This window comes from Lithobates pipiens, unplaced genomic scaffold (assembly GCF_037356315.1).
Source record: "Lithobates pipiens isolate NorthernLeopardFrog02 unplaced genomic scaffold, aLitPip1_a1.2 Scaffold_81, whole genome shotgun sequence".
NCBI lineage: Eukaryota > Metazoa > Chordata > Amphibia > Anura > Ranidae > Lithobates > Lithobates pipiens.
In genome coordinates this window covers 994,057-1,021,601 of record NW_027507905.1, presented here as the reverse complement: position 1 = coordinate 1,021,601, position 27,545 = coordinate 994,057, and the positions used below count along the sequence as shown (strand labels likewise).

General features: G+C 46.4%; 2 protein-coding genes across 2 annotated transcripts in view; one reads left to right on the top strand and one right to left on the bottom strand.

The window, feature by feature from the left end:
* Positions 1–27,545, top strand: part of LOC143973417 (uncharacterized) — an 803,347-nt gene that overhangs the window by 183,886 nt on the left and 591,916 nt on the right. The gene's annotated exons all lie outside the window — the stretch shown is intronic.
* Positions 25,697–27,545, bottom strand: part of LOC143973416 (uncharacterized) — a 66,440-nt gene continuing 64,591 nt past the window's right edge. The window contains exon 5 of the mRNA XM_077474403.1: positions 25,697–26,037. Within this exon, the coding sequence (XP_077330529.1) occupies positions 25,697–26,037 (341 nt within the window). The remainder of the gene's footprint in view (positions 26,038–27,545) is intronic.

Sequence of the window (27,545 nt, the reverse complement as noted above, 5' to 3'; positions counted from 1 at the left end):
GAGGCCGCGGCCTCCGAAACACGTTATCCTGACAACTACCAGTTGGCTTCACCAAAGCTCTCCCTGGGACAAGTGTCAGAGGCGCCCCACAGCCCTCTCCTGACCGGCCGTCTCTTCAGTCGGTGAGCGGCTCACTCGTGGCCCGTCGGCAGCTGCTTGATGAGCCGGTGTCTGTGGAGCCAGCCCATCCATCCAGCGGTCTTTTCATCCACTCTGAAGCACGGATGTGTCCCTCACCTCAGATGGCTTTACCCAAACTCCTCATTGGGACTAAAGAGCTAACCTGCCAGATCAATCCCAGTTGAAAACCATAAAATCGTGGATTCCGCAGTCGGAAAAGTGAACATCATCAGCACTCCTGAAAATGGTGGTCAGGATCTCCAGCAGAGAAATCACCATAAACAAACATATCCCCTGCAAATGGACTCTTCATATCTATACAGCATGTAGAGCTTACTGGATGCTCATCAAGGCCAACCCAGGCTATGGATCCCGACACATTTTCTTCCTGTAGGGACTTCCTTGATTGAGGCCACACCCCCTGCGAGGAAGTCCCTATGAAGAGGAAACACATCAGGGATCCACATGCTTTATAGATATGAAAAACCCATTTTCAGGGGCCATGTTTGAGTCCTCTTGATGTACCTGCTGGAGATCCTGACCATCATTTCCAGGCACACTGTTTGGGACAATGGTCACAAAAATGGGTCAAAATTGTCCTACGTGTCCGCCATAATGTCGCAGTATCGATAAAAATCGCAGATCACCGCCATTTACTAGTAAAATAAAAAAATAATAATACAAAAGCCATAAATCTATTCCCTATTTTGTAGACGCTATAACTTTTGTGCAAACCAATCGATATACGCTTATTGCGTATTTTTTTTTTTTTTACCAAAAATATGTAGAAGAATACGTATCGGCCTAAACTGAGGAAAAAAAGTTTTTTTTATATTTTTTGGGGGATATTTTTTACAGCAAAAAGAAAAAAAAAATTATTTTTTTTCAAAATTGTTGCTTTTTTTTGTTTATAGCGCAAAAAATAAAAAACGCAGAGGTGATCAAATACCACCAAAAGAAAGCTCTATTTGTGGGGAAAAAAGGACATCAATTTTCTTTGGGAGCCACGTCGCACGACCGCGCAATTGTCAGTTAAAGCGAAGCAGTGCCGAATCACAAAAAGTGCTCTGGCCAGGAAGGAGGTAAAATCTTCCAGGGCTGAAGTGGTTAAGGTACCCACTGTCCGGGGGCACAATAGGGTCATCACTGCCTCCTGGTAGAGATCTCTAGGTGGACTAAGTGGACCTTAAATAAAATAACCTCAATGTTTAAATCTATATATATAGCAAAAAAAGGATCCCCCATATAATGGGACCTTAACAGCTCAAAAAGTATATTAGTCTACAAATAATATAAATGTAATCACATAAAAGTGGAATTAAAAACTTTTTCACATTAGAAATTACATGAGAAAAATATGCCAGTGTACAGTATACTTATACTTATTTGTACATAAAAGAGCCTAGTCCAAATCACATAGGACTGACGCGTTTCACAGGCATTTGGCTCCTTCCTCAGGGGGAACTCTGTGATCAGTACAAAGTAATACGGAGAGTACCCAGGGAAAAGATAATCCTTCTCACACCCCCAGAGGAGGAGAAGTGGATAATCGCCACTTGTGTCCAATTCCACACCCCTAAACAAAAAGGAGGAAGAGGGGAGACAAAGGAGGTGCAGGTCCCCAGACCCGCAGGCCAGTCGATGGGCACTGAGATCACCCCCAACTGAAATATCAAAATTTCATGTCCCCGGATCCAAGCATAACTTAAAGTCATTGTAAACGCTCACTTTTGTTTGTTTTTTAATAACAAACATGTTATACTTCCCTCCTCTGTGCAGGTTGTTTTGCACAGAGCAGCCCGGATCCTCCTCTTCTCGGGTCCCTCTTCTGCTGCTCCTGGCCCCTCCCTCCTTTGAGTGCCCCTCAGCCAGCAGCTTTCTATGGGGGCACCCAAGCCGGGTCAGAACTCCGTGTATCCATTCAGACACGGAGCTTCGACCTGGCCCTGCCTCCTCTCTCCCGTGATTGGCTGACTGACTTTGATTGACAGCTGCGGGGGTGTCCAGGGTGGCTGAGGGGATTGTGGACATGGCTGGAGAGAGAAGGGGTTCAGGTAGGTAAATAGGGGTACAGGGGGTGGGGAGGCTACTACACAGAGAAGGTTTTTTATCCCAATGTATAGAATGTATTAAGATAAAAAACCTTCTTCCTTTACAACTCCTTTAATGTCAGAGTAGTATAACAGATGAACAAATCTTAGTCCTTAATCCATCGGTCACATTGGAGCGACTTGTCATGTCGCCGGTAATCGCACTGTTCAGATCAGTGCGATGCCGACTTTGTGGCGCTGCATCGCTTTAAAGAAAAGTGATTCCTCCACTACTTTTGGTGATTTTGGGGGTGACTTGCATAGACATCTCTGCATGAAGTTGGACGGATGTCTTCCGAGTCTCACCCCAAGTCACATTGAAATGCAGCTTTGAAATGGTGCGATTTCAGGTGAAGTCACATGATTTCAGAGCCGCGGTCAATGTGAATGAGGGCTAAGGAATGATAAATGACTCCAAGCTTCAAGGGGCCTTGTGATTTGGATGGTCAGGTCAGCTAATGTCGGGTACTAGCTACATCTTGATGTCATCTAGGGCTGGTTGGATAGTCGATGACCTTCTCTAGGTGTCATCAGCTGGTAGAATGTCATTTCTAAAGGCTCGGTGAGCGATTCTGAGGAAAGACTGACACAACTTTTTATATTTTCCTTCAACCAATCAAAATGACCCAAATTGCTCTTCTGGTTCAGTTATGGTCGGGATTTGAGTTTCCTCTAATTAGCGTCTTGAGAGTCTGAGATTCCTCTTATAGCAGCTTTATCATATTGTAACTGCTGACACCCCACTTCTGGGCTCATCATCATCACCCCTTAAGATGTTGTGATGTATCCCCTCCCCCCATATCATGTACAATCAGATGGAACAATACATGTTACAATTCATGGCAACAATTTTTATGGAAATTTCATTTGAAGACAATTTTCCCTGAGCTGAGCTGATCTGACACACGTTGTGATTGGTTGATTCCGTCACGGCTATTACTTACACACACTCTAACACACTACATCTACAATCTCACAGACTAAAGACATTTCAGGTGTATACATCTATATCACTTTATAACTAATTACACTCCAACTATTATTGGTGGTCAATACACAAGGCCATCAGGAGACACAGATATGACCATGTACTGCAAGGTGCTCCTTTCTGTAGATGTGTTTGTGACCTCATACAACTTCCAGGATGAATCTGGTTACATCTTTATGTTCCTTCATTATAGTAAGTTGGTTCCATTTCCATCTCCACCTCCATCGGATCTCTTCTCCTCGTCCTCCTCTCACTCCGACTCTTCTCATTCTTCTCATTCTTCATCTTCCTCAGGTCATTGACCATAAAGATGAGGAGCCCAGTGTAGAGGACAAAGACCGCACCGGATGACAGGAAGTGACCCCAACCTGACCGAATTTCTGGGAAATGGAGATAAAATATGGGGACACCATGAAAGAGATATACAGAACCCCAATATAAAATATCAGACACAGTCAGATCATTCAGTAGGACCTGTATCAGGGAAGTCACACTAATTACAATGTGGAGATTCTTCTTCTCTTGATGAAGATGTAGCTGCTCCTAAATCATTCCATACACATGGAGAATAGAAGGAGGTCAGATTATGGTCAGACAATGACAGCGGGCCGGGTGAGGACATGACCATGTGACAGAGTCACCAGCCATCACATCTATAAACATTTCCAAAAGTATATGAACCCCCTATGAGGGGGAAGGGATGGAGATCACGGCTGCTTTATGAAATCTGCTGACCTCATACTGGGATGATTATTGGTCCTGAAATGGAAATAATTACCAGGTGTTGTGTGCTCAGCACCCTACATTCTAATCACCCAATCAGAACAGAGCTCTTCCATCTCCAGTTACAAGGTTTCCCTCTCCTGAGTGCGCCATCCTCTGGTATAGTGTGGGTGATGTCCTCACTAAGGATAAGCTGAGCAGGAACTTAGGTGTGGACGGAATTTTGGATGCTCAGACAAAATCTAAACTTTTGGGATGTTCATCATGAAATACCCCTCTGAATATCCCATAATACATTGCAATCATCTGACTTGACCTCTGGTGAAGCGCAAGACATTCTATAGTGATGGTTGTAGATAAACTTGCAGCCCACATACTATAAAAGTAAACTGTCCCAGCAGCCCTTCCTCAGTGTATGGGGGGTCAGTGTGGGGGGCAGCTGACAGTATTGCAGGGAGAGAGAGTTGGCAATGTATTGTTCTACTCCAGGTATACAGCCATATATACAGTGCTATGTACAACACTATATCAAGTGCTGTATAGTGTCAGTGATACTTCCCAGTAAATTGTAATTCCTGTGGCTAGAGAGAGTGAAGTGTAAGCTCACCTGCATTTATAAAACATAGCCGGATACTAATATTTATAGGTAAAGTTGAGGCAGGGAATATCCAATTGCCTCTCAGGGGATCAGGAAGGATTTTTTTCCACTGTTGGAGCAAATTGGATCACGCTTTATTGCCTTTTTTGCCTTCCTCTGGATCCACTGAGAATAGGATTGTATATATATTTTGTGGCAGAGCGTTGCCCTGCCGGGGTCTAGAAGGAGGATGTGACCCACAATTATCAACCAGATGGGTTGAGGGGCTCCAGGGAGTTTGTAACGTGAAGAGGAAACTGGCCTTTCAGTTTCCTCCTTTCTTAAGCCTCATACACACGATCGGACTTTGTACAAACTTTCCCGTGGATTTTTGGTTACATTACATTTATTGAAGGTACAGCATTTAGCAACTCACATGGTTGATGATTAAAAGCGGCACATCTAAGTATGGAGACATCCGGGGTAAAGCTGTCCACATAGACCATCCCCCGCACCGCCATCAACGTTATCCTTTCCACGCTGTGCTTCATGAGAGCTTCAAGCATCACTTTCAGATCGCTCTACTGCAGGGGAGTCTTCCCGGTCACTATTGCAGACTGACATCGGTGAGAGCCGGCGGTGTGGGGGATGGTCTATGTGGACAGCTTTACCCCGGATGTCTCCATACTTAGATGTGCCTCTTTTAATCATCAACCATGTGAGTTGCTAAATGCTGCACCTTCAATAAATGTAACCATATTGCTACACTTAGAGGCGCCTCTCTCCTCTTTTATACTCTGTAGAAGGGATGAGCCCGATATTCGAGTCAAACTAAGTGCAACTCGAACATCGGGTGTTCACCAGTTCACCTAATAGCGAACAAATTGGGGTGGTCGCGGCAAATTCGATAGCTACAGAACACCCTTTAAAAGTCTATGGGAGAAATCTAAAGTGTTCATTGTAAAGGCTAATATGCAAGTTATTGTCCTAAAAAGTGTTTGGGGACCCGGCTCCTGCCCCAGGGGACATGGATCAATGCAAAAAAAGATTGAAAAATGTCAGTTTTTTCGGGAGCAGTGATTTTAATAATGCTTAAGTGAAACAATAATAATGAAATATTCCATTAAATTTCGTACCTGGGGGTGTCTATAGTATGCCTGTAAAGGGGGGCATGTTTCCCGTGTTTAGAACTGTCTGACAGCAAAATTACATTTATAAAGGAAAAAAAAGTAATTTAAAACTACTTGCGGCTACAATGAATTGTCGGTCTACAATACACATAAAAGTCATTGATAAAAACAGCATGGGGATTTCTCCACAGGGGAACCCCGAACCAAAATGTAAAAAAACATTTTAAAAAATGGCATGGGGTCCCCTCAAAAATCAATACCAGACCCTTATCCGAGCACGCAACTTGGCAGGCTGCAGGAAAAGAGGGGGGATGAGAGAGTGTGCCCCCTCCTTGAGCATACCAGGCCACATGCCCTCAACATTGGGAGGGTGCTTTGAGGTAGCCCCTCAAAGCACCTTGTCCCCAAGTTGATGCGCAGAAGGGCCTCATCCCCAGAACCCTTGCCCGGTGGATGTGGGGGTCTGTGGGCGGTGGGCTTATCGGAATCTGGAAGCCCACTTTAACAAGGGGACACCCAGGTCCAGCCCCTGCTGTGTGAATTGGTAATGGGGTACAAATGTACCCCTACCATTTCACAAAAAAGTGACAAAAAAGTTAAAAAATACCTTTATTAATTTCTTCTTCTTTGTGCTTCTTCTTTCATCTTCTTTCTTCTGGTTTTCCTTCAGTGTTGTTCTTCTTCTCCATTTTCTTCTTCATCTTCTTCTTCCTCCACTCTTCTCCTCCCGAGACGGGGCTGGTATGGATTTTGAGGGGGACCCCATGCCATTTTTTTTTTTAATTTTGACGCAGGGTTCCCCTTTATATCCATACCAGACCTGAAGAGTCTGGTATGGAATTTAGGGGGACCCCCACACATTTTTTTACATTTTGGTTTGGGGTTCCCCTGTAGGGAATCCCCATGCTGTTTTTATCAATGAACTTTTATGTGTATTGTTGGACCGACAATTCATTATACCTGCGAGTAGTTTTAAATGACTTTTATTTCCTTTTAGAAATGTAATTTTGCTGTCAGACTGTTCTAAACAAGGGAAACATGCACCCTTTAAAGGCATACATGTCCCCTGGGGCAGGACCCGGGTCCCCAAACACTTTTTAGAACAATAACTTGCATATAAGCCTTTAAAATTAGAACTTTTGATTATTCAGGTTCGTGTCCCATAGATTTAACAGTGTTCACGTGTTCAAACACATTTTTTGCCTATTCGCATGTTCTGCCGCAAACTGAATCGGGGGGGGGGGGGTGTTCGGCTCATCTCTAATAAAGAGCCAACCGACGGCTCTAAAAAAATGGTACCGGAGTGATGTCTGCAGCTGATAACCCCTTCAAGCCATGAACGCAAATTTGCATACTGTAGTCATGAAGGGGTTAAAGAAGACTTTTAGATTCAGATGAGCCCCCACATCCGCAATGACAATGCTGCCCCCCAAAAACTCCTGTGTGTAAAGGAAAGCTGCCTGACATTACTGAAATGTGATGGGTGATGTTATTGACTAAACACTAAATCCCCCCACTAACACGACACCCATTTTCTTCAGTCATGTGACCCCCATACACAGCGCTGTACAATCTCATCTGGATGATCAGCTCTAAGAACATTGTACATGGCTACTGCTGTGTGAGAGATATTCTGTACATTGTAATACAAAGTGGATGATACAAAACAGGATGTGAGGAGTTCCCTCTAAAGGAGACCTCCGCCCAGTGGTTCTTGGTGGAATCTTGTGGGATGAAGAGTCTCCGGAGATGTAAATGTCCCCCATGCTGGGAATCCCCCAACATCTGTGCAGGGGGGAGGGGTGAAGATTTCCCCGCTCAGGTGAAGGAGGAGATCTTCACATCCCGTCTGTGTTTCCAGCTGGAGATCCACCATTGTCACCCATCAGCAGAATTCCCACCATCCAGATCATGGAGTCCTCATAGTGAGGGAGGAAAATGAGCACAGGGGGAGAGGCTGCCCACAGCGACCAATCAGAATTCTCAAGTCCTTTTTTCCTGAGATGTGAAAACCGATTGGCTGCTGTTGGCAGAAACTCCACCCTGCTGAAGAATCAGCTCCATCCTAATAAACTGAACTTCCCTTCTACATGGAGGGTGTATATAAAGACACGGAGCGGGGAGGACACTGCTAGGACTGGGGGTGGGGGTTGGATGGACTTACCTTCTACATGGACGGTGTATATAAAGACACGGAGCGGGGAGGACACTGCTAGGACTGGGGGTGGGGGTTGGATGGACTTCCCTTCTACATGGACGGTGTATATAAGGACACGGAGCGGGGAGGACACTGCTAGGACTGGGGGTGGGGGTTGGATGGACTTACCTTCTACATGGAGGGTGTATATAAAGACACGGAGTGGGGAGGACACTGCTAGGACTGGGGGTGGGGGTTGGATGGACTTCCCTTCTACATGGACGGTGTATATAAGGACACTTAGCGGGGAGGACACTGCTAGGACTGGGGGTGGGGGTTGGATGGACTTACCTTCTACATGGAGGGTGTATATAAAGACACGGAGCGGGGAGGACACTGCTAGGACTGGGGGTGGGGGTTGGATGGACTTACCTTCTACATGGACGGTGTATATAAAGACACGGAGCGGGGAGGACACTGCTAGGACTGCGGGTGGGGGTTGGATGGACTTACCTTCTACATGGACGGTGTATATAAAGACACGGAGCGGGGAGGACACTGCTAGGACTGGGGGTGGGGGTTGGATGGACTTACCTTCTACATGGACGGTGTATATAAAGACACGGAGCGGGGAGGACACTGCTAGGACTGGGGGTGGGGGTTGGGTGGACTTACCTTCTACATGGACAGTGTATATAAAGACACGGAGCGGGGAGGACACTGCTAGGACTGGGGGTGGGGGTTGGGTGGACTTCCCTTCTACATGGACGGTGTATATAAAGACACGGAGTGGGGAGGACACTGCTAGGACTGGGGGTGGGGGTTGGGTGGACTTACCTTCTACATGGACGGTGTATATAAAGACACGGAGCGGGGAGGACACTGCTAGGACTGGGGGTGGGGGTTGGATGGACTTACCTTCTACATGGAGGGTGTATATAAAGACACGGAGTGGGGAGGACACTGCTAGGACTGGGGGTGGGGGTTGGATGGACTTACCTTCTACATGGACGATGTATATAAAGACACGGAGCGGGGAGGACACTGCTAGGACTGGGGGTGGGGGTTGGATGGACTTGCCTTCTACATGGACGGTGTATATAAAGACACGGAGCGGGGAGGACACTGCTAGGACTGGGGGTGGGGGTTGGATGGACTTACCTTCTACATGGACGGTGTATATAAAGACACGGAGCGGGGAGGACACTGCTAGGACTGGGGGTGGGGGTTGGGTGGACTTCCCTTCTACATGGACGGTGTATATAAAGACACGGAGTGGGGAGGACACTGCTAGGACTGGGGGTGGGGGTTGGGTGGACTTACCTTCTACATGGACGGTGTATATAAAGACACGGAGTGGGGAGGACACTGCTAGGACTGGGGGTGGGGGTTGGATGGACTTACCTTCTACATGGACGGTGTATATAAAGACACGGAGCGGGGAGGACACTGCTAGGACTGGGGGTGGGGGTTGGGTGGAGTTACCTTCTACATGGACGGTGTATATAAAGACACGGAGCGGGGAGGACACTGCTAGGACTGGGGGTGGGGGTTGGGTGGAGTTACCTTCTACATGGACGGTGTATATAAAGACACGGAGTGGGGAGGACACTGCTAGGACTGGGGGTGGGGGTTGGGTGGAGTTACCTTCTACATGGACGGTGTATATAAAGACACGGAGCGCGGAGGACACTGCTAGGACTGGGGGTGGGGGTTGGATGGACTTGCCTTCTACATGGACGGTGTATATAAAGACACGGAGCGGGGAGGACACTGCTAGGACTGGGGGTGGGGGTTGGGTGGACTTACCTTCTACATGGATGGTGTAGATAAAGACACGGAGCGGGGAGGACACTGCTAGGACTGGGGGTGGGGGTTGGATGGACTTACCTTCTACATGGACGGTGTATATAAAGACACGGAGCGGGGAGGACACTGCTAGGACTGGGGGTGGGGGTTGGGTGGACTTACCTTCTACATGGAGGGTGTATATAAAGACACGGAGTGGGGAGGACACTGCTAGGACTGGGGGTGGGGGTTGGATGGACTTACCTTCTACATGGACGGTGTATATAAAGACACGGAGCGGGGAGGACACTGCTAGGACTGGGGGTGGGGGTTGGGTGGACTTACCTTCTACATGGATGAAGTAATCATCTCTCTGTATAAGTCGTCCTGTAGAGTTCTCTATATACACATTGTATCTCCCGTCATTCTCCGGAGTCACATTGGATATGATCAGACTTCCATTCTCTGATATCCTTGTATTGGGGAAATATCTGAGATCAGACGGATCACAACTCCAGTGATAAGCTATTCTCTTCCAGTCTCCAGGAAATTTCTCATAGTACCAGATAATCTCATCACATTCCCATCTATCTGTATGGTTGAGGGTGAGATGACGTCTGATGGGGATGAGAAGGTCAGATCCCGGCCGGGTGAATATTTGCTGGACTTTTCCTGTACAGACAGAATACAGATCCCAGTCAGGTCACAGTGTACTCCCCTCCCCCCTCATATAACATATATCCCTCTATGAGGATCCCAGAAATATTCAGATTCCATCTATCAGAGTCCTCCGGGTCTTCCTGGGATTCCTCTGTTTTCTTCCCATCTCAGATCATTGAGGAATCTCCTCTGACACCCCTATACTCTCCATTATTCTACCAATAAATCATCAATGAATAGACAATCATTCCTCCCCCCATTTCCCCTGCTGGAGTAAATTGGAGCGTCCTTTATTTGGCCTTCCTCTGGATCCTCTGTAGGTATAGGATTGTGTAGATGGGATTGGAGGATTTCTTCTCTTTTATTGGTGGAACTGGATGGACTTTATGAAGAGATGATAAATAGAGAATGTATTACATATATAATGCAGTCAGGTAAGATAATCCCTGACCTTCCAGTAGATGATGGTGGTCGTCCATCCATACATGGACAAGGACAATGGACATGTGGAGGACAATAAATGTCTTCTCTGGATATTTTGTATTATTTGGTCTAAGGCTAGACATACATTTTACATTTTCGGTTCTTCTTCCACAGATTGAAGGAAAGAAAATCGCTTGATTCCCCATCAGCACAGTCAGTGTTGATGGGAAGAATCCCTCTTGTGGAGTCATTGTGTTCTGAGAGTGGAAGGTTTCCCCGCCATCAGAATACAATGATCAGTGCTGGAGGCTATAGCCACCGGCAGTGATTGTACAAAAAAAGAACACGACGGGCTGGTTGTTCTGAAGTCATCCGATGGACCAACTTCAGTACAATCAGTCTGCCCTTGGATGGCTTGAATTTCAAACTGGCATGCAGACAATCCTGTATCCTATATGTGGGGTCCTGACCTCTCATACAATTATCATTATCATAAGAAGAGAAGACACAACAGTCACATCAGAAAATGGAAACCCAACAACCTTCTGAGATAAGAAAGAGGGGCGCCCCCTATCACAAGGTGTAGGAAGGGGCCCAGATAGCCAATCAGCTGCAAGTTTGAAGATGACTTGACAAGCTATTGCCAGACTTGCCGGACTTCACAAGTTTGTTGTACAATTGTAGGGAATCCACATTACAAGAGCCGTGCTATAGACTTGTGGGGACTTGTGGGGCTCTTGATGAAGACTAGGGATGAGTTGGGTGTTCGAGTTGAATACCGGCTGTTCGGCGAAGCCAGAACTTTGTGGGCCGTTTGCACTATATTCATATGGCGCTCATGGCCCACAATGCACGGCGCCATCGCAGTGCATTGCTGGCTGACGATTGGCCAAGCATGCACTGTGACCCGCATGCTTGGCCAATCACAGCGCCGGTAGCGAGGAGAGCCATAATAGGCGACAGGCAGGATGCCGGTGGCCAATTATAGCTCAGGGGGTTAAGTACACGCCCCACACTATATAAGGCCGCCTGCACGATGGCCTTGTGTAATGTGCTGCAGCGTTCATAGAGAGAAGGATAGGCAGGGACAGGGTCTTCTTTTCTTGTGATTGAACCTAGTGCAGTTACAGTCGGTGTATTGTGCCTCCTGCACAGTGTACACCTGAAGCTACCCCAATTACTCGTGTTCTTCAGATCCTATACCACAGTGCCCACAGTGCCACCTGTCAGTGCCCACAATCAGTGCTTGGGCAGTGCTGCTACACATCAGTGTCACCTATCAGTGCCCACCAGTGCCGCCTCATCAGCGCATATCAATGAAGCAGAAAAATTACCTGTTTGCAAAATTTTATAAGAAACTATTAACCACTTTCAGACCGGACCATTTTGCTGGTCAAAGACCAGACCACTTTTTGCGATTCGGCACCACGTCGCTTTAACTGACAATTGCGCGGTCGTGCGACGTGGCTCCCAAACAAAATTGATGTCCTTTTTTCCCCACAAATAGAGCTTTCTTTTGGTGGTATTTGATCAGCTCTGCGGTTTTTATTTTTTGCGCTATAAATAAAAATAGAGCCACAATTTTGAAAAAAACGCATTGTTTTTTACTTTTTGTTATAATAAATATCCCCCAAAAATACATTAAAAAAAAATGTTTTCCCTCAGTTTAGGCCGATACGTATTCTTCTACATATTTTTGATAAAAAAAATCACAATAATTGATTGGTTTGCGCAAAAGTTATAGCTTTTACAAAATAGGGGATAGTTTTATGGCATTTTTATTAATATTTTTTTTTACTAGTAATGGCGGCGATCAGCGATTTTTATTGTGACTGCGACATTATGGCGGACACATCGGACATTTTTGAAACATTTTTGGGACCATTGTCATTTATACAGCAATCAGTGCTATATAAATGCAGTGATTCCTGTGTAAATGACACTGGCAGTGAAGGGATTAACCAGCGGGTGGCAGTGTAGGGGTTAAGTGTTCCTAGGGGCGTGTTACTAACTGTGGGGGGCTGGGCTTTAATTTAGTGAACACTGATCTCTGCTCCAATCACATGGAGCAGAGATCAGCGTCACTGGTTGCTAGGTAGAACGGGGAAATGCTGTTTACAACGGCATTTCTCCGTTCAGCTGCCCCGTGAGACGATCGTGGGTATGCCTGCGGCGATTGAATCCACGGGACCCGCGACCGGACCCACGGGGTTCCTGACCGACACGCAAGCGCGCTGCCGCCGGCGTGCTCACGATGGCAGGGCAGCAATTTTAAAGGGACGTACAGGTACGCCCATTTGCCTGCCTGTGCCATTCTGCTGACATACATAGGCGTGCGCTGGTCAGGAACTGGTTAAGCATGATTTTTTTTCAAAATTTTCCATTTTTTTGTTTGTTTAGGAAAAAAATTAAAAAAATAATAAATACCACCAAAAGAAATCTCTATTTGTGGGGAAAAATGATAAAATTGTCATTTGGGTACAGTGTTGTATGACTGTGTAATTGTCATTCAAAGTACATCAGCGATGAAAGATGAAAATCGGTCTGGGCAGGAGGGGTTTAGTGCCCGGTAAGGAAGTGGTTACCCGCTCTAGACTGCGGATTATATAGACAGGAATATTATCCGCCATCTATGATTGGAAATCATTTCCTGTCCTCTGAGAACAAACACCGTGAAGGGGAAATATTGTGTTTTTATTTTATTATGATCAGGACTAAAAAATAAAACCTGTAATGTAAATCTATCATTTCTGTATATATTTCATATTCTCTATTCAGGCAGTGGGCGGAGCTTATTTGTTTTCTGCCCCTCCCACCTTCTCTGTTTAAATGTCTCTGTGCTCATCCCCGATCTCTCCCCCCCTGGATAGGTGACCCCCCGGCTCTGCTCTCCTCTGATTGGCTGACCCAATTCTCCACAGTACAGTTGATGTTCCAGGGCCCCGGGGACCCCACAATGGCTGTAATGTTATTGGAATAATTCCGCTGGGATCCTCCAATCACAGATAGACTGATATTTGGCTTAGTCCCCTCCTCCACCCTGCAGGAGATCTCAGCGCTGCCATTCCGGGGACATGAGACATGGAGGAGCGGAACCGATACTGGAACTGAGAGAGACAATCATTTCCATTGATCAGGTCCAATATATACACAGCATGCCCCTCCCCCATCCTTACCTATAATCAGGTGTGCAGACATCTTCCTGGAGACTGGAGGAGATAGATTGTGTCTGTGTGCACCCCTCCCCCAACACTAAATCCCCCCACTAACATGACACCCATTTTCTTCAGTCATGTGACCCCCATACACAGCGCTGTACAATCTTCTGGACTTACCTTCTACATGGATGAAGTAATCATCTCTCAGTATACGGTGTCCTGTAGAGTTCTGTATATACACACGGTATATCCCGTCATTCTCCGGAGTCACATTGGATATGATCAGACTTCCATTCTCTGATATCCTTGTATTGGGGAAATATCTGAGATCAGACGGATCACAATTCCAGTGATGAGCTATTTTCTCCCAGTCTCCAGGAGATTTCTCATAGTACCAGGAAATCTCGTCACATCTCCCTGTATCTGTACGGTTGAGGGTGAGATGACGTCTGATGGGGATGAGAAGGTCAGATCCCGGTCGGGTGAATATTTCCTCTGGGACTTTTCCTGTACAGACAGAATACAGATCCCAGTCAGGTCACAGTGTACTCCCCTCCCCCCTCATATAACATATATCCCTCTATGAGGATCCCAGAAATATTCAGATTCCATCTATCAGAGTCCTCCGGGTCTTCCTGGGATTCCTCTGTTTTCTTTTTTTTTTTTTTCCATAAAAGAGTTTTATTGAAAAAATAGTATGCAAATATACAAGTAACAAACAGATGAACTGACAATGCGTGTACATTGCAAACAATGACAAGTTTAGTTAACAGCGTATCTTGGTAAATCAGTAATAAAACTTGTTTCCACCTAGTGTTGTTAAACCTATCAACACAATGCATTTGACATATGCGTCTGTCTTAAAGTGTGATGCATAAAATCCGCATTACAACAATCAGGTTAGTAGACTTTGGACGGAAAAAATGGTGTCATCTGTCTCAATAGGTGGATTATGTAGAGCGGTTGATATTCATCTGGGATCGGGTGGTCAAAAGCAGAAAGAGGTCAGTCGTCAGTGTTGGAAAAAAGAAAATGAAAACAAGGAAAGAGAAAAAAGGGGAGAGGTGGGGGGAGGGTGATCAGAGGGATTGTGACTAGGGAGAATGTTGGGAATGGGCAGGGGTGATTCCAAAGAGAGGGGGGGGGACGGTTGACCAAGAGTGTCGCCCCCACAGTCCCCACCATCCTTCCAGTTAGAGAGGAGCTCTCAATGTGGGGGACCCCGTCCAGCGGGGATCCCTCTTAGATCTTTGTGGGAGGCGGGGTAAGAATAGTATGCAGCTCGAGGTGAACCCTCTAAAGGGGGAGCGCTGGTGAGGATATGTTGAGATCGCTATTGGGGCCGTTCGAACGATTTGAGTTCATGATGGAGGCATATCTATCCGAAGTACAAAAGTGATTCCAACAAGCCCATGTCTGTGAATATTTGGAAGGGGAATCTCGGGCAATGTGTATCATTTCCTCCAGCTCGGCTATTCTCCCCACTCTTACTAGCCATTCAGATGTCGTTGGAGAGTGTGGGGTGCCCCAATGAGTGGAAATACATAATTTGGCAGCATTAATCATATGGACCCCAACAGATTTCCTGTAAGATTGGATTGATGTAGAAGAGTGGTGCAGAATCATCCGAGCTGGGGAGAATTCAATAGGATATGTGGTTACTTGAGCGGTTATATCGCGTACCTGTGACCAAAAATTCTGAAGCCGTGGGCATGACCACCATATGTGTAGGAGTGTGCCCCTGTCTGTCGAGCATCGCCAGCATTTGTCTGATGTGTCCGGATTGAATTTGTGGAGAAGCTCAGGGGTGCGGTACCATCTTGAGAGCGTTTTGTAGTTATTTTCTTGAATTGTGACGTTAAGTGAGCCTTTGTGTGCTAACGTAAAGATTTTTTCCCAGTCCGCTTCTGATAGATCTAGTTGTAAATCTTTTTCCCATGACCTGCAAGATTTCCAATCTTTAGGCGAAACTGATGTGAAGAGCATAGAATGTGTGGTGGAGATCATGTGTTGCTGCGTCGAGGTCTGGGAACATAGGCTTTCAAATGGGGTCAAGGCTCGCGCCAGGCGCGAATCTAGATTAATAGTGGTGAGAAAGTGACGGATTTGCAAGTAGGACCAATAGGGGAATGGGGGGCTGTCTGGAAGACGTGGGAGTGCGTTTTGTTCTAGGAGTTTGCCTCCACTGAAAAAGTGTCTTGCTAAGACTAACTCGTGCGGCCATATAGAGGCTAAAAAATTCCTCGACATTCCTGGAGAGAAGGCAGGATTAAGGCGTACAGGTGTAAGGGGGCCCGGAATGGATGAGATCTGGGGATCCTTACATACCTCTCTAAAACATCCTAAAGTTGCTCCTATAAGTGGGTGTTCTTTCAAGGTTTTAGGGACATGAGAAAAGGGTATCCACGGCACGGACTTGAGAGGCAAGTCCGAAAATGACTCTTCTAACGATACCCAATCCTTACAGCTTTCGTGTAGTGACCAATCCGCTATCCTGCCCAGGTGACATGCTCGGGAGTAATTCAGGATATCTGGGAGGCCGATTCCTCCTTTGGTTTTGGGCTTGGATAGTTGTGAAAAACTTATTCTTGTTTTTTTTTGTTTCCATAAAAACTTTAAGGAAAGCCGTTTTACCGTCAGAAAGAAAGCTTTTGGGACTTTAATGGGTAGTGCTTGTAAGAGATATAAAATACGAGGCAGGATGTTCATCTTAAGAATGGCCGCTCTGCCAAACCAAGAAAAATTAGGTTTTTCCCATCTATGCAAGTCTGCGGATATAGATTGGATCAGCGGGACAAAGTTTTTAAGATATAAGTCAGCTAAGCGTGGGGTCAGTTGAGTGCCGAGATAAGTGATAGAGTCTTTTTTCCATATGAAGGGGAAATTCTCACTATATTGGGTTACTATCTCTTCGGGCAGGGAGATATTGAGGGCATGAGATTTAGAGAAGTTAATCTTTAAATTAGATATATGGCGAAATAACTCAAAGTCTTTAAGCAAATTGGGGATCGACGTTAAAGGTTCGGTCAGGAAGAGTAAAATATCATCGGCAAAGGCCGCAAGTTTATATGTGCGGCCTGCAACTGGGATCCCTTTTATATTATCATTGGTGCGGAGGCATTGGAGGAAGGGTTCTAAGGTCAAAATGAAAAGGAGTGGGGAGAGGGGACATCCCTGTCTCGTTCCGTTATGGATGGGAAAGGCGTCCGACAGGTGGCCGTTGACCCGGACCCTCGCCGTCGGCGCGGTATATAAGGCCATAATGAAGTCATACATACGATTCCGAAGACCCAGGTGGCGTAATACCGCCCCTAGATAGTCCCAGGCCAACCTGTCAAACGCCTTTTCCGCATCCAGAGACAGAAAGAAGCCCTGCCGATGTTGGGTAGTCAGTAAGTGGTGTAGGTTAATGGCTTTGATGGTGTTGTCCCTGGCCTCTCTGCCAGGGACGAACCCCACTTGATCTTTTGAAATAATAGAGGGTATGAAGGGAAGTAAACGGTTTGCTAGCATTTTGGCGAATAATTTGAGATCTACGTTCAGTAGAGAAATCGGTCTATAGTTGGCGGTTGATGTGGTATCCTTGTTTGCCTTCGGTATCACTGTAATATGCGCTTCTAGTAGTCTGTGGAAAGGTGTGGAGGTAGGGGAAAGGGAGTTAAATGCCTTAAGGAAGGGGGATATTAAAAGGTCCATAAAGGTTTTATAGTATGACGCTGAAAATCCGTCGGGACCTGGGCTCTTACCCGGCTTTAGTTGCTTTATTGCCTTCTTAAGTTCGTCTACCGATAAGGGGTTGTCTAATTCGCTTGCCTCCTCTCCAGGAATGGGTTTGAGGTTGTACTTAGTGAGAAAGTCCGAGATAAGCGATTGTCGTTTCGATTGACCTAGGGGGGTTGTAGACTGTAATGGTAGGTTGTAAAGCTCTGAGAAGTACTTCTCAAACTGTTTGGCTATATCAACTGTGGTCGAGTATGAGTTACCCCTGGCATCTTTTATGATATGTACGTTGGTACAGGCTTTCTGTGTTTGGATTGCTCTTGCCAAGAATTTCCCACATTTGTTGCCCTGTTCATAGAAAAGCTTTTGGGATAGAGTAAATTTTCGGTGCGTTCGACGATTAAGGATATCTAGGAGTGATTTCCTAGTTTGTGTGAGTTCCAAGTAGGTGTTCTGGGCATGTGAGAGTTTGTGAATTCTCTCCAATTTCCCTATTTTGTCAATCAGTTCCGAGATCAGGGCTTGTTGCTCTTTTTTCCGGATGGCTTTAAGGTGTATGAATCTGCCTCGAAGGACACATTTATGCGCTTCCCAGATATTAATGGGTGTCGTCTCCGGGTTATCATTGTTCTGGAAGTATTCGTTTAGGCTCGCGCGGATGCTAGAAATATCGCTTTCTGTGGTGAGGAGCGAAGGGTCTAGTCTCCATATTTTAGTGGAAGGGTTGTGTTCTGGGAATGTTAGGGAGAGGGTGATAGGATGGTGATCTGAGATGAGCAGTGGTTCTATTGTGGCTGAAGTTAGGAGGGGGAGGTCTTTCTGTGAGAGGAACAGGTAGTCAATTCTAGAATACCTGTTATGGGGTATAGAAAAGAAGGTATAGTCCTTCTCGGTTGGGTGCAAGGTCCTCCATGTGTCATGTACAAGAAGGTCCTGTAGTTGGGTTTTGATTTGCTTTAGCGCCCTATATGGTAGTGTCGTGGACCCTGTCGATGAGTCAAGAAGGGGTTGTAGGGGCACATTAAAATCGCCTCCCAGAATTAAGATTCCCGATTGGAAACTAGCTAGAGCAGATGCGATAGCTCGGATAAAACTAACCTGGGCCGAGTTAGGGCTGTAGATGTTTGCCAGGGTGACTGTTCGGTTATACAAGGTTCCTTTTAGGAAGATGAAACGTCCTTCTGGGTCTATACGGGTGTCAATTGTGTTCCAGTGAGTATTTTTTGAGAGCAAGATGGAGACTCCTTTCATTTTAGCTAAACTGTTGGAAGCGTGAAAGGCCGTTGGGTATAAGCGATTTGAAAGTTTCGGAATGTGCTTCGTGCAAAAGTGGGTCTCTTGCAGGAAAATGACGTCAGCTTTTAGTTTGGCCATCCTATCCAGAATTTGACTACGCTTTTCCGGGATATTGAGGCCCTTTACATTTTGTGAGACTACTTTAAGTTTACATTGGTTAGAACTATGCTGAGCTGTGTCCATGATGTGTGGGTTCATTCTCAACATTGGGAAAATAATTCAGAGGTTCACCTCCCAAGGGAGTAGGTCTTGATATAGAGTGTCTGTATGAAAATTAAAATTAAAATTGAAATTAAAAGAATAATTAAAGTCTGGCCCTCTGATTACTCCTCAATCTGAAATGACGTCAAGGTGGGGGCCGTGAGGGCGAGACTCAAGGCCAGAGGGGGGGGGGGGGTGGTGAATAAGGGGAATAGGGGTGTTACTCGAGGGCAGGGAAGGGAGGAGGGGAAAGGAATGTCAAGTGTTATGGGGTTAGGTTGTGTAGGAGAAGGGGAACCGGGGGTATATATAGTCCAGCTACCTTACCCTGTTAGAGCTAGCTCTGTCCGGTATTGGTCAACGGGGTTAGGTACTATCCCGTTGTGTGGGGAAGTGAAAGGCGATCGGGTGTCAGTCAAGGATGTGTCCAGTCCATAGGAGGTCAAAAAGAATCATTTAGGGTTATGAAGCAAGTGGCTAAACATAGAGGGGAAAGAAAAGCAAAATTAGGTCCAAATATACAAAAATTGTGAAACCACATTTATAAATCAGATAACAACCATGACTAGGATATATAGAACCGTATGCATAAACATAAAAACAGGAGAACATTGAAAGTAAGGCCTCTATGAAGGAGCAGGTGGATCTTGCGGAATTAAAAACAGCATTTCCGCTTGAGGGATATGGAGGTTGCTCAACTTCAGTAAGCTAAAGAGACATTATGATCTTAGATGATCCGCTAGCAGAGTTGGCATGTTCCCCCTTGGTACGGGGGGGATTACATTTCAGCTCGTAGAGGGATAACATTATGTTAAGCAGCGTGCATCTAACCATCAACCCTGGCCCTTGTCGGTGAACATGGTAGCTGGGAGTGTCCCTGGACATAATGTGAGAGGGTCTGGATTGTCTGATAATCCCCACCGTTTTTTTTTGTTAGGGTTAGCTGGGGGGAAATCAGACACGTATTCCTCAGAGATTAGTCTCGTCCCGTCCCAATGTTTATGGTGGGATTAGGGTGGCCTTTCTAGTCTGAAGATGGGAATAATCCCTGGCTGACTAGATATAATGTATGAGACGTGGCCCTGGCCACTAAGTAATGAATGCGGCCATGGCAACCCTGCTGGACTGTGGATTTGGGGAGTCACCCCGTTGTGAGGTGGGAAGTAGGGCGATGGAAGGCTCTGCATTAGCTTACTGGGAAGATCTCTGCCATAACATGCAGGTCTTTTTGGAAGTCTACAGCAGTATAAAAAGGGGAACCCATTCCTGGGAAAAAAAAAGGGTAAAGAGTTATGCATGCAACATATGAACATAAAAACACAGGCATATAGATGAGACGTTGTGTTCCCCCAGTATCTGAGTTAGATCCCCCCCTATTTCCTTTAACAAATCTTGCGCTGCAGGGTCGGAAAAGACCGTTTGGCATTGAGAACCTAGGGGGAGATGAGAGGAAGAAGAGCACAGCAAATAACAGTAGAAAAGGTATGATATTCATAATAGCTTATCTGTCGGGGTGAGGTAGGAACATCACGGTGCTAAGTTGGGCAAGGCGCGGTTTAGAACGCCTATGTATAGGTGAGAGCCGTAGACCAACGGTCTTTGAAGTAGCCGGAGATCTTAAAGGAAAAGTCTATTTCTCTCGTCGGGGTGGGTTGTAGAGATGAGTATGGGTGGCCATGTTCTGTCCTACACACCCCATTATGGGAATGCTGCAGGATGGGGACTTGTCTGCGAGAAAATCTCTAACAGTCTGAAGAAAGAGGAAAACCAGGGCATGTCCAAAAGAGACCATGGTTCTGGGCCAAGGCGATGGAAAGAGCGGGTGAGTGTTTCAATCGGGATCTTTAGGGCCTATCCGGCCGTGCCCTTCTGTGGGCTGGTGATGCTGTGGGGCTCTGGCGGTCTTGATCCCTCTGGTCTCTCTGAGCCGGTGGTCTGGGTGACGTCGACCTACGTCTCCGAATGTTGAACTCATCCCTCACCGGTATGGCATCCATGGAGCTGGTTCTCTGAAGGTGAGGGGAACGATAGGATTTGTACCACTCTGGAAGCTCTACAAGCGGGATTTGTAGTGTGCTGCAAAAACTCCTGAGGTCCTCCGGGACCCTCAGGTTGGCCGTGCGACCATCTGAGGAGGCAGATAGGCAAAAGGGGAACCTCCAACGGTACTGAATTCCCTTCTGGCGTAGGACATCCAGGAGCGGACGGAGATCCCTTCTGTGTTGGAGTGTTATAGGGGACAGGTCCTGGAATATTTTGATCTCTGCCCCGTGGTAGTTCAAGTTGCGGCGGTCTCTGGCCCTTCTGAGTATGTCCTCTTTCAGCCTGAAACTCACCAAGTAGCAGATTACGTCTCTGGGGGGGTCAGTTTCTCTGCCCCTGGGTTTGAGCGCCCTGTGAAGTCGTTCCCATTCAATGGGGGCTTCATATGGACCTAGTAGATCAATGGGGGCTTCATATGGACCTAGTAGATCATTAAAGATTTGGACAGTCACTTGTGCTAGGTGGGCCTGATCTACGGATTCAGGAATGCCTCTTACCCTCAGGTTATGGCGTCGTCCGCGATTGTCCAAATCTTCCAAGTGTCTGCTTAGATCTCTGAGTTGGCCGTGGTGAGCATGAGACATCTGTTGCATGTGGTGAATGGCGGTGTCATGGCGTGCTGTCTCTTCCTCCAGATCGCCTATTCTTACATGCATAGACTGTATATCCCTCCGGAGGTCGGATATGGCTGCTGTGAGGGATCCTTTGATGTCCTCTGCCATTGCTCTGAGGTCTTGTACGTTCAGTGGACGTGCAGCAACAGGACTTTCTGGATGCTGCGTATCCCTCCTGCTGTGTGGGCTAGGGCTGGGGGAGCGATGCTCCGTGTAGGCCTGAGGTGAGGCCGCGGCCTCGCGTGAGCGGGCCCGGAATATCTCCGGGATATTTCTTTCGAGCGGCGGGTCCGTCCCTCTCGGGGATCGGGACCTGGATTACGGCGATTTCCCCTTCTGCTTCACCATGGTTTCGGGTGAGTATTGCTCCGCTGGGCTTACTGCAGGACCTCCGATGGACGGAGCGGTAGAATCAGGCAGCCATCTCCCGTCCGCGCCAAGCCACGCCCCCCTCTGTTTTCTTCCCATCTCAGATCATTGAGGAATCTCCTCTGACACCCCTATACTCTCCATTATTCTACCAATAAATCATCAATGAATAGACAATCATTCCTCCCCCCATTTCCCCTGCTGGAGTAAATTGGAGCGTCCTTTATTTGGCCTTCCTCTGGATCCTCTGTAGGTATAGGATTGTGTAGATGGGATTGGAGGATTTCTTCTCTTTTATTGGTGGAACTGGATGGACTTTATGAAGAGATGATAAATAGAGAATGTATTACATATATAATGCAGTCAGGTAAGATAATCCCTGACCTTCCAGTAGATGATGGTGGGCGTCCATCCATACATGGACAAGGACAATGGACATGTGGAGGACAATAAATGTCTTCTCTGGATATTTTGGATTATTTGGTCTAAGGCTAGACATACATTTTACATTTTCGGTTCTTCTTCCACAGATTGAAGGAAAGAAAATCGCTTGATTCCCCATCAGCACAGTCAGTGTTGATGGGAAGAATCCCTCTTGTGGAGTCATTGTGTTCTGAGAGTGGAAGGTTTCCCCGCCATCAGAATACAATGATCAGTGCTGGAGGCTATAGCCACCGGCAGTGATTGTACAAGAAAAGAACACGACGGGCTGGTTGTTCTGAAGTCATCCGATGGACCAACTTCAGTACAATCAGTCTGCCCTTGGATGGCTTGAATTTCAAACTGGCATGCAGACAATCCTGTATCCTATATGTGGGGTCCTGACCTCTCATACAATTATCATTATCATAAGAAGAGAAGACACAACAGTCACATCAGAAAATGGAAACCCAACAACCTTCTGAGATAAGAAAGAGGGGCGCCCCCTATCACAAGGTGTAGGAAGGGGCCCAGATAGCCAATCAGCTGCAAGTTTGAAGATGACTTGACAAGCTATTGCCAGACTTGCCGGACTTCACAAGTTTGTTGTACAATTGTAGGGAATCCACATTACAAGAGCCGTGCTATAGACTTGTGGGGACTTGTGGGGCTCTTGATGAAGACTAGGGAGGAGTTGGGTGTTCGAGTTGAACACCGGCTGTTTGGCAAAGCCAGAACTTTGTGGGCAGTTCGCACTATATTCGTGTGGCGCTCACGGCCCACAAGGCACTGTGCCATCGCAGTGCATTGCTGGCTGACGATTGGCCAAGCATGCACTGTGACCCGCATGCTTGGCCAATCACAGCGTCAGTAGCGAGGAGAGCCATAATAGGCCACAGGCAGGATGCCAGTGGCCAATTATAGCTCAGGGGGTTAAGTACACGCCCCACACTATATAAGGCCGCCTGCACGATGGCCTTGTGTAGTGTGCTGCAGCATTCATAGAGAGAAGGATAGGCAGGGACAGTGTCTTCTTTTCTTGTGATTGAACCTAGTGCAGTTACAGTCGGTGTATTGTGCCTCCTGCACAGTGTACACCTGAAGCTACTCCAATTGCTCGTGTTCTTCAGATCCTATACCACAGTGCCACCAGTGCCACCTGTCAGTGCCCACAATCAGTGCCTGGACAGTGCTGCTGCACATCAGTGCCACCTATCAGTGTCCATCAGTGCCCATCGGTGCCACTCATCTGTGCTCCCCATCAGTGCCATCTTATCAGTGCCCACCAGTGCCGCCTCATCAGAGCATATCAATGAAGCAGAAAAATTACCCGTTTGCAAATTTTATAAGAAACTGTTAACCACTTTCAGACCGGACCATTTTGCTGGTCAAAGACCAGACCACTTTTTGCGATTCGGCACCACGTCGCTATAACTGACAATTGCGCGGTCGTGCGACGTGGCTCCCAAACAAAATTGACGTCCTTTTTTCCCCACAAATAGAGCTTTCTTTTGGTGGTATTTGATCACCCCTGCGGTTTTTATTTTTTGCGCTATAAATAAAAATAGAGCCACAATTTTGAAAAAAAACGCATTATTTTTTACTTTTTGTTATAATAAATATCCCCCAAAAATACATAAAAAAATTTTTTTTCCCTCAGTTTAGGCCGATACGTATTCTTCTACATATTTTTGATAAAAAAAAATCACAATAAGTGATTATTGATTGGTTTGCGCAAAAGTTATAGCGTTTACAAAATAAGGGATAGTTTTATGGCATTTTTATTAATATTTTTTTTTTTTACTAGTAATGGCGGCGATCAGCGATTTTTATTGTGACTGCGACATTGTGGCGGACACATCGGACATTTTTGAAACATTTTTGGGACCATTGTCATTTATACAGCAATCAGTGCTATACAAATGCAGTGATTCCTGTGTAAATGACACTGGCAGTGAAGGGGTTAACCAGTGGGTGGCAGTGTAGGGGTAAAGTGTTCCTAGGGGTGGTTGCTAGGCAGAACGGGGAAATGCTGTTTACAACGGTATTTCTCCGTTCAGCAGCCCCGTGAGACGATCGCGGGTATACCTGTGGCGATCGAGTCCACGGGACCCACGACCGGGCTCACGGGGGTCCCGCCCGGCATGCAAGCGCGCTGGCGTGCTCATGATGGCAGGGCAGCAAATTTAAAGGGACGTACAGGTACGCCCATTTGCCTGCCTGTGCCATTCTGCTGACGTACATCGGCGTGCGCTGGTCAGGAACTGGTTAAGCATGATTTTTTTTCCAAATTTTCCCTTTTTTTTGTTTGTTTAGCAAAAAAATTAAAAAATAATAAATATCACCAAAAGAAATCTCTATTTGTGGGGAAAAATGATAAAATTGTCATTTGGGTACAGTGTTGTATGACCGCGTAATTGTCATTCAAAGTGCGTCAGCGATAAAAGATGAAAATCAGTCTGGGCAGGAGGGGGTTTAGTGCCCGGTAAGGAAGTGGTTACCCGCTCTAGACTGCGGATTATATAGACAGGAATATTATCCGCCATCTATGATTGGAAATCATTTCCTGTCCTCTGAGAACAAACACCGTGAAGGGGAAATATTGTGTTTTTATTTTATTATGATCAGGACTAAAAAATAAAACCTGTAATGTAAATCTATCATTTCTGTATATATTTCATATTCTCTATTCAGTCAGTGGGCGGGGCTTATTTGTTTTCTGCCCCTCCCACCTGCACTCTTTACATGTCTCTGTGCCCATCCCCCGATCTCTCCTCCCCTGGACAGGTGACCCCCCACCTCTGCTCTCCTCTGATTGGCTGAACCCATTCTTCACAGTACAGGTGATGTTCCAGGGCCCCGGGGACCCCACAATGGATGTAATGTTATTGGAATAATTCCTCTGGGATCCTCCAATCACAGATAGACTGATATTCGGCTTAGTCCCCTCCTCCACCCTGCAGGAGATCTCAGCGCTGCCATTCCGGGGACATGAGACATGGAGGAGCGGAACCGATACTGGAACTGAGAGAGACAATCATTTCCATTGATCAGGTCCAATATATACACAGCATGCCCCTCCCCCATCCTTACCTATAATCAGGTGTGCAGACATCTTCCTGGAGACTGGAGGAGATAGATTGTGTCTGTGTGCACCCCTCCCCCAACACTAAATCCCCCACTAACATCACACCCATTTTCTTCAGTCATGTGACCCCCATACACAGCGCTGTACAATCTCATCTGGACTTACCTTCTACATGGACGGTGTAATCATCTCTCTGTATAAGTTGTCTTGTAGAGTTATATATATACACACGGTATATCCCGTCATTCTCCGGAGTCACATTGGATATGATCAGACTTCCATTCTCTGATATTCTTGTATTGGGGAAATATCTGAGATCAGACGGATCACAATTCCTGTGTTGAGCTATTTTCTTCCAGTCTCCAGGAGATTTCTCATAGTACCAGATAATCCGGTCACATCTCTGTCTATCTGTATGGTTGAGGGTGAGATGGATTCTGATGGGGATGAGAAGGTCAGATCCCGGCCGGGTGAATATTTCCTGGACTTTTCCTGTACAGACAGAATACAGATCCCAGTCAGGTCACAGTGTACTCCCCTCCCCCTCATATAACATATATCCCTCTATGAGGATCCCAGAAATATTCAGATTCCATCTATCAGAGTCCTCCGGGTCTTCCTGGGATTCCTCTGTTTTCTTCCCATCTCAGATCATTGAGGAATCTCCTCTGACACCCCTATACTCTCCATTATTCTACCAATAAATCATCAATGAATAGACAATCATTCCTCCCCCCATTTCCCCTGCTGGAGTAAATTGGAGCGTCCTTTATTTGGCCTTCCTCTGGATCCTCTGTAGGTATAGGATTGTGTAGATGGGATTGGAGGATTTCTTCTCTTTTATTGGTGGAACTGGATGGACTTTATGAAGAGATGATAAATAGAGAATGTATTACATATATAATGCAGTCAGGTAAGATAATCCCTGACCTTCCAGTAGATGATGGTGGGCGTCCATCCATACATGGACAAGGACAATGGACATGTGGAGGACAATAAATGTCTTCTCTGGATATTTTGTATTATTTGGTCTAAGGCTAGACATACATTTTCAATTTTCGGTTCTTCTTCCACAGATTGAAGGAAAGAAAATCGCTTGATTCCCCATCAGCACAGTCAGTGTTGATGGGAAGAATCCCTCTTGTGGAGTCCTTGTGTTCTGAGAGTGGAAGGTTTCCCCGCCATCAGAATACAATGATCAGTGCTGGAGGTTATAGACACCGGCAGTGATTGTACAAAAAAAAGAACACGACGGGCTGGTTGTTCTGAAGTCCTCCGATGGACCAACTTCAGTACAATCAGTCTGCCCTTGGATGGCTTGAATTTCAAACTGTCATGCAGACAATCCTGTATCCTATATGTGGGGTCCTGACCTCTCATACAATTATCATTATCATAAGAAGAGAAGACACAACAGTCACATCAGAAAATGGAAACCCAACAACCTTCTGAGATAAGAAAGAGGGGCGCCCCCTATCACAAGGTGTAGGAAGGGGCCCAGATAGCCAATCAGCTGCAAGTTTGAAGATGACTTGACAAGCTATTGCCAGACTTGCCGGACTTCACAAGTTTGTTGTACAATTGTAGGGAATCCACATTACAAGAGCCGTGCTATAGACTTGTGGGGACTTGTGGGGCTCTTGCTATAGACTTGTGGGGACTTGTGGGGCTCTTGATGAAGACTAGGGATGAGTTGGGTGTTCGAGTTGAACACCGGCTGTTTGGCGAAGCCAGAACTTTGTGGGCTGTTGGCACTATATTCGTGTGGCGCTCGCGGCCCACAAGGCACTGCGCCATCACAGTGCATTGCTGGCTGATGATTGGCCAAGCATGCACTGTGATCCACATGCTTGGCCAATCACAGCGCCGGTACTGAGCAGAGCCATAATTGGCCACATGCAGGATGTCTGTGGTTAATTATAGCTCAGGGCATTAAGTACACACCCCACACTATATAAGGCCGCCTGCACGATGGCCTTGTGTAGTGTGCTGCAGCGTTC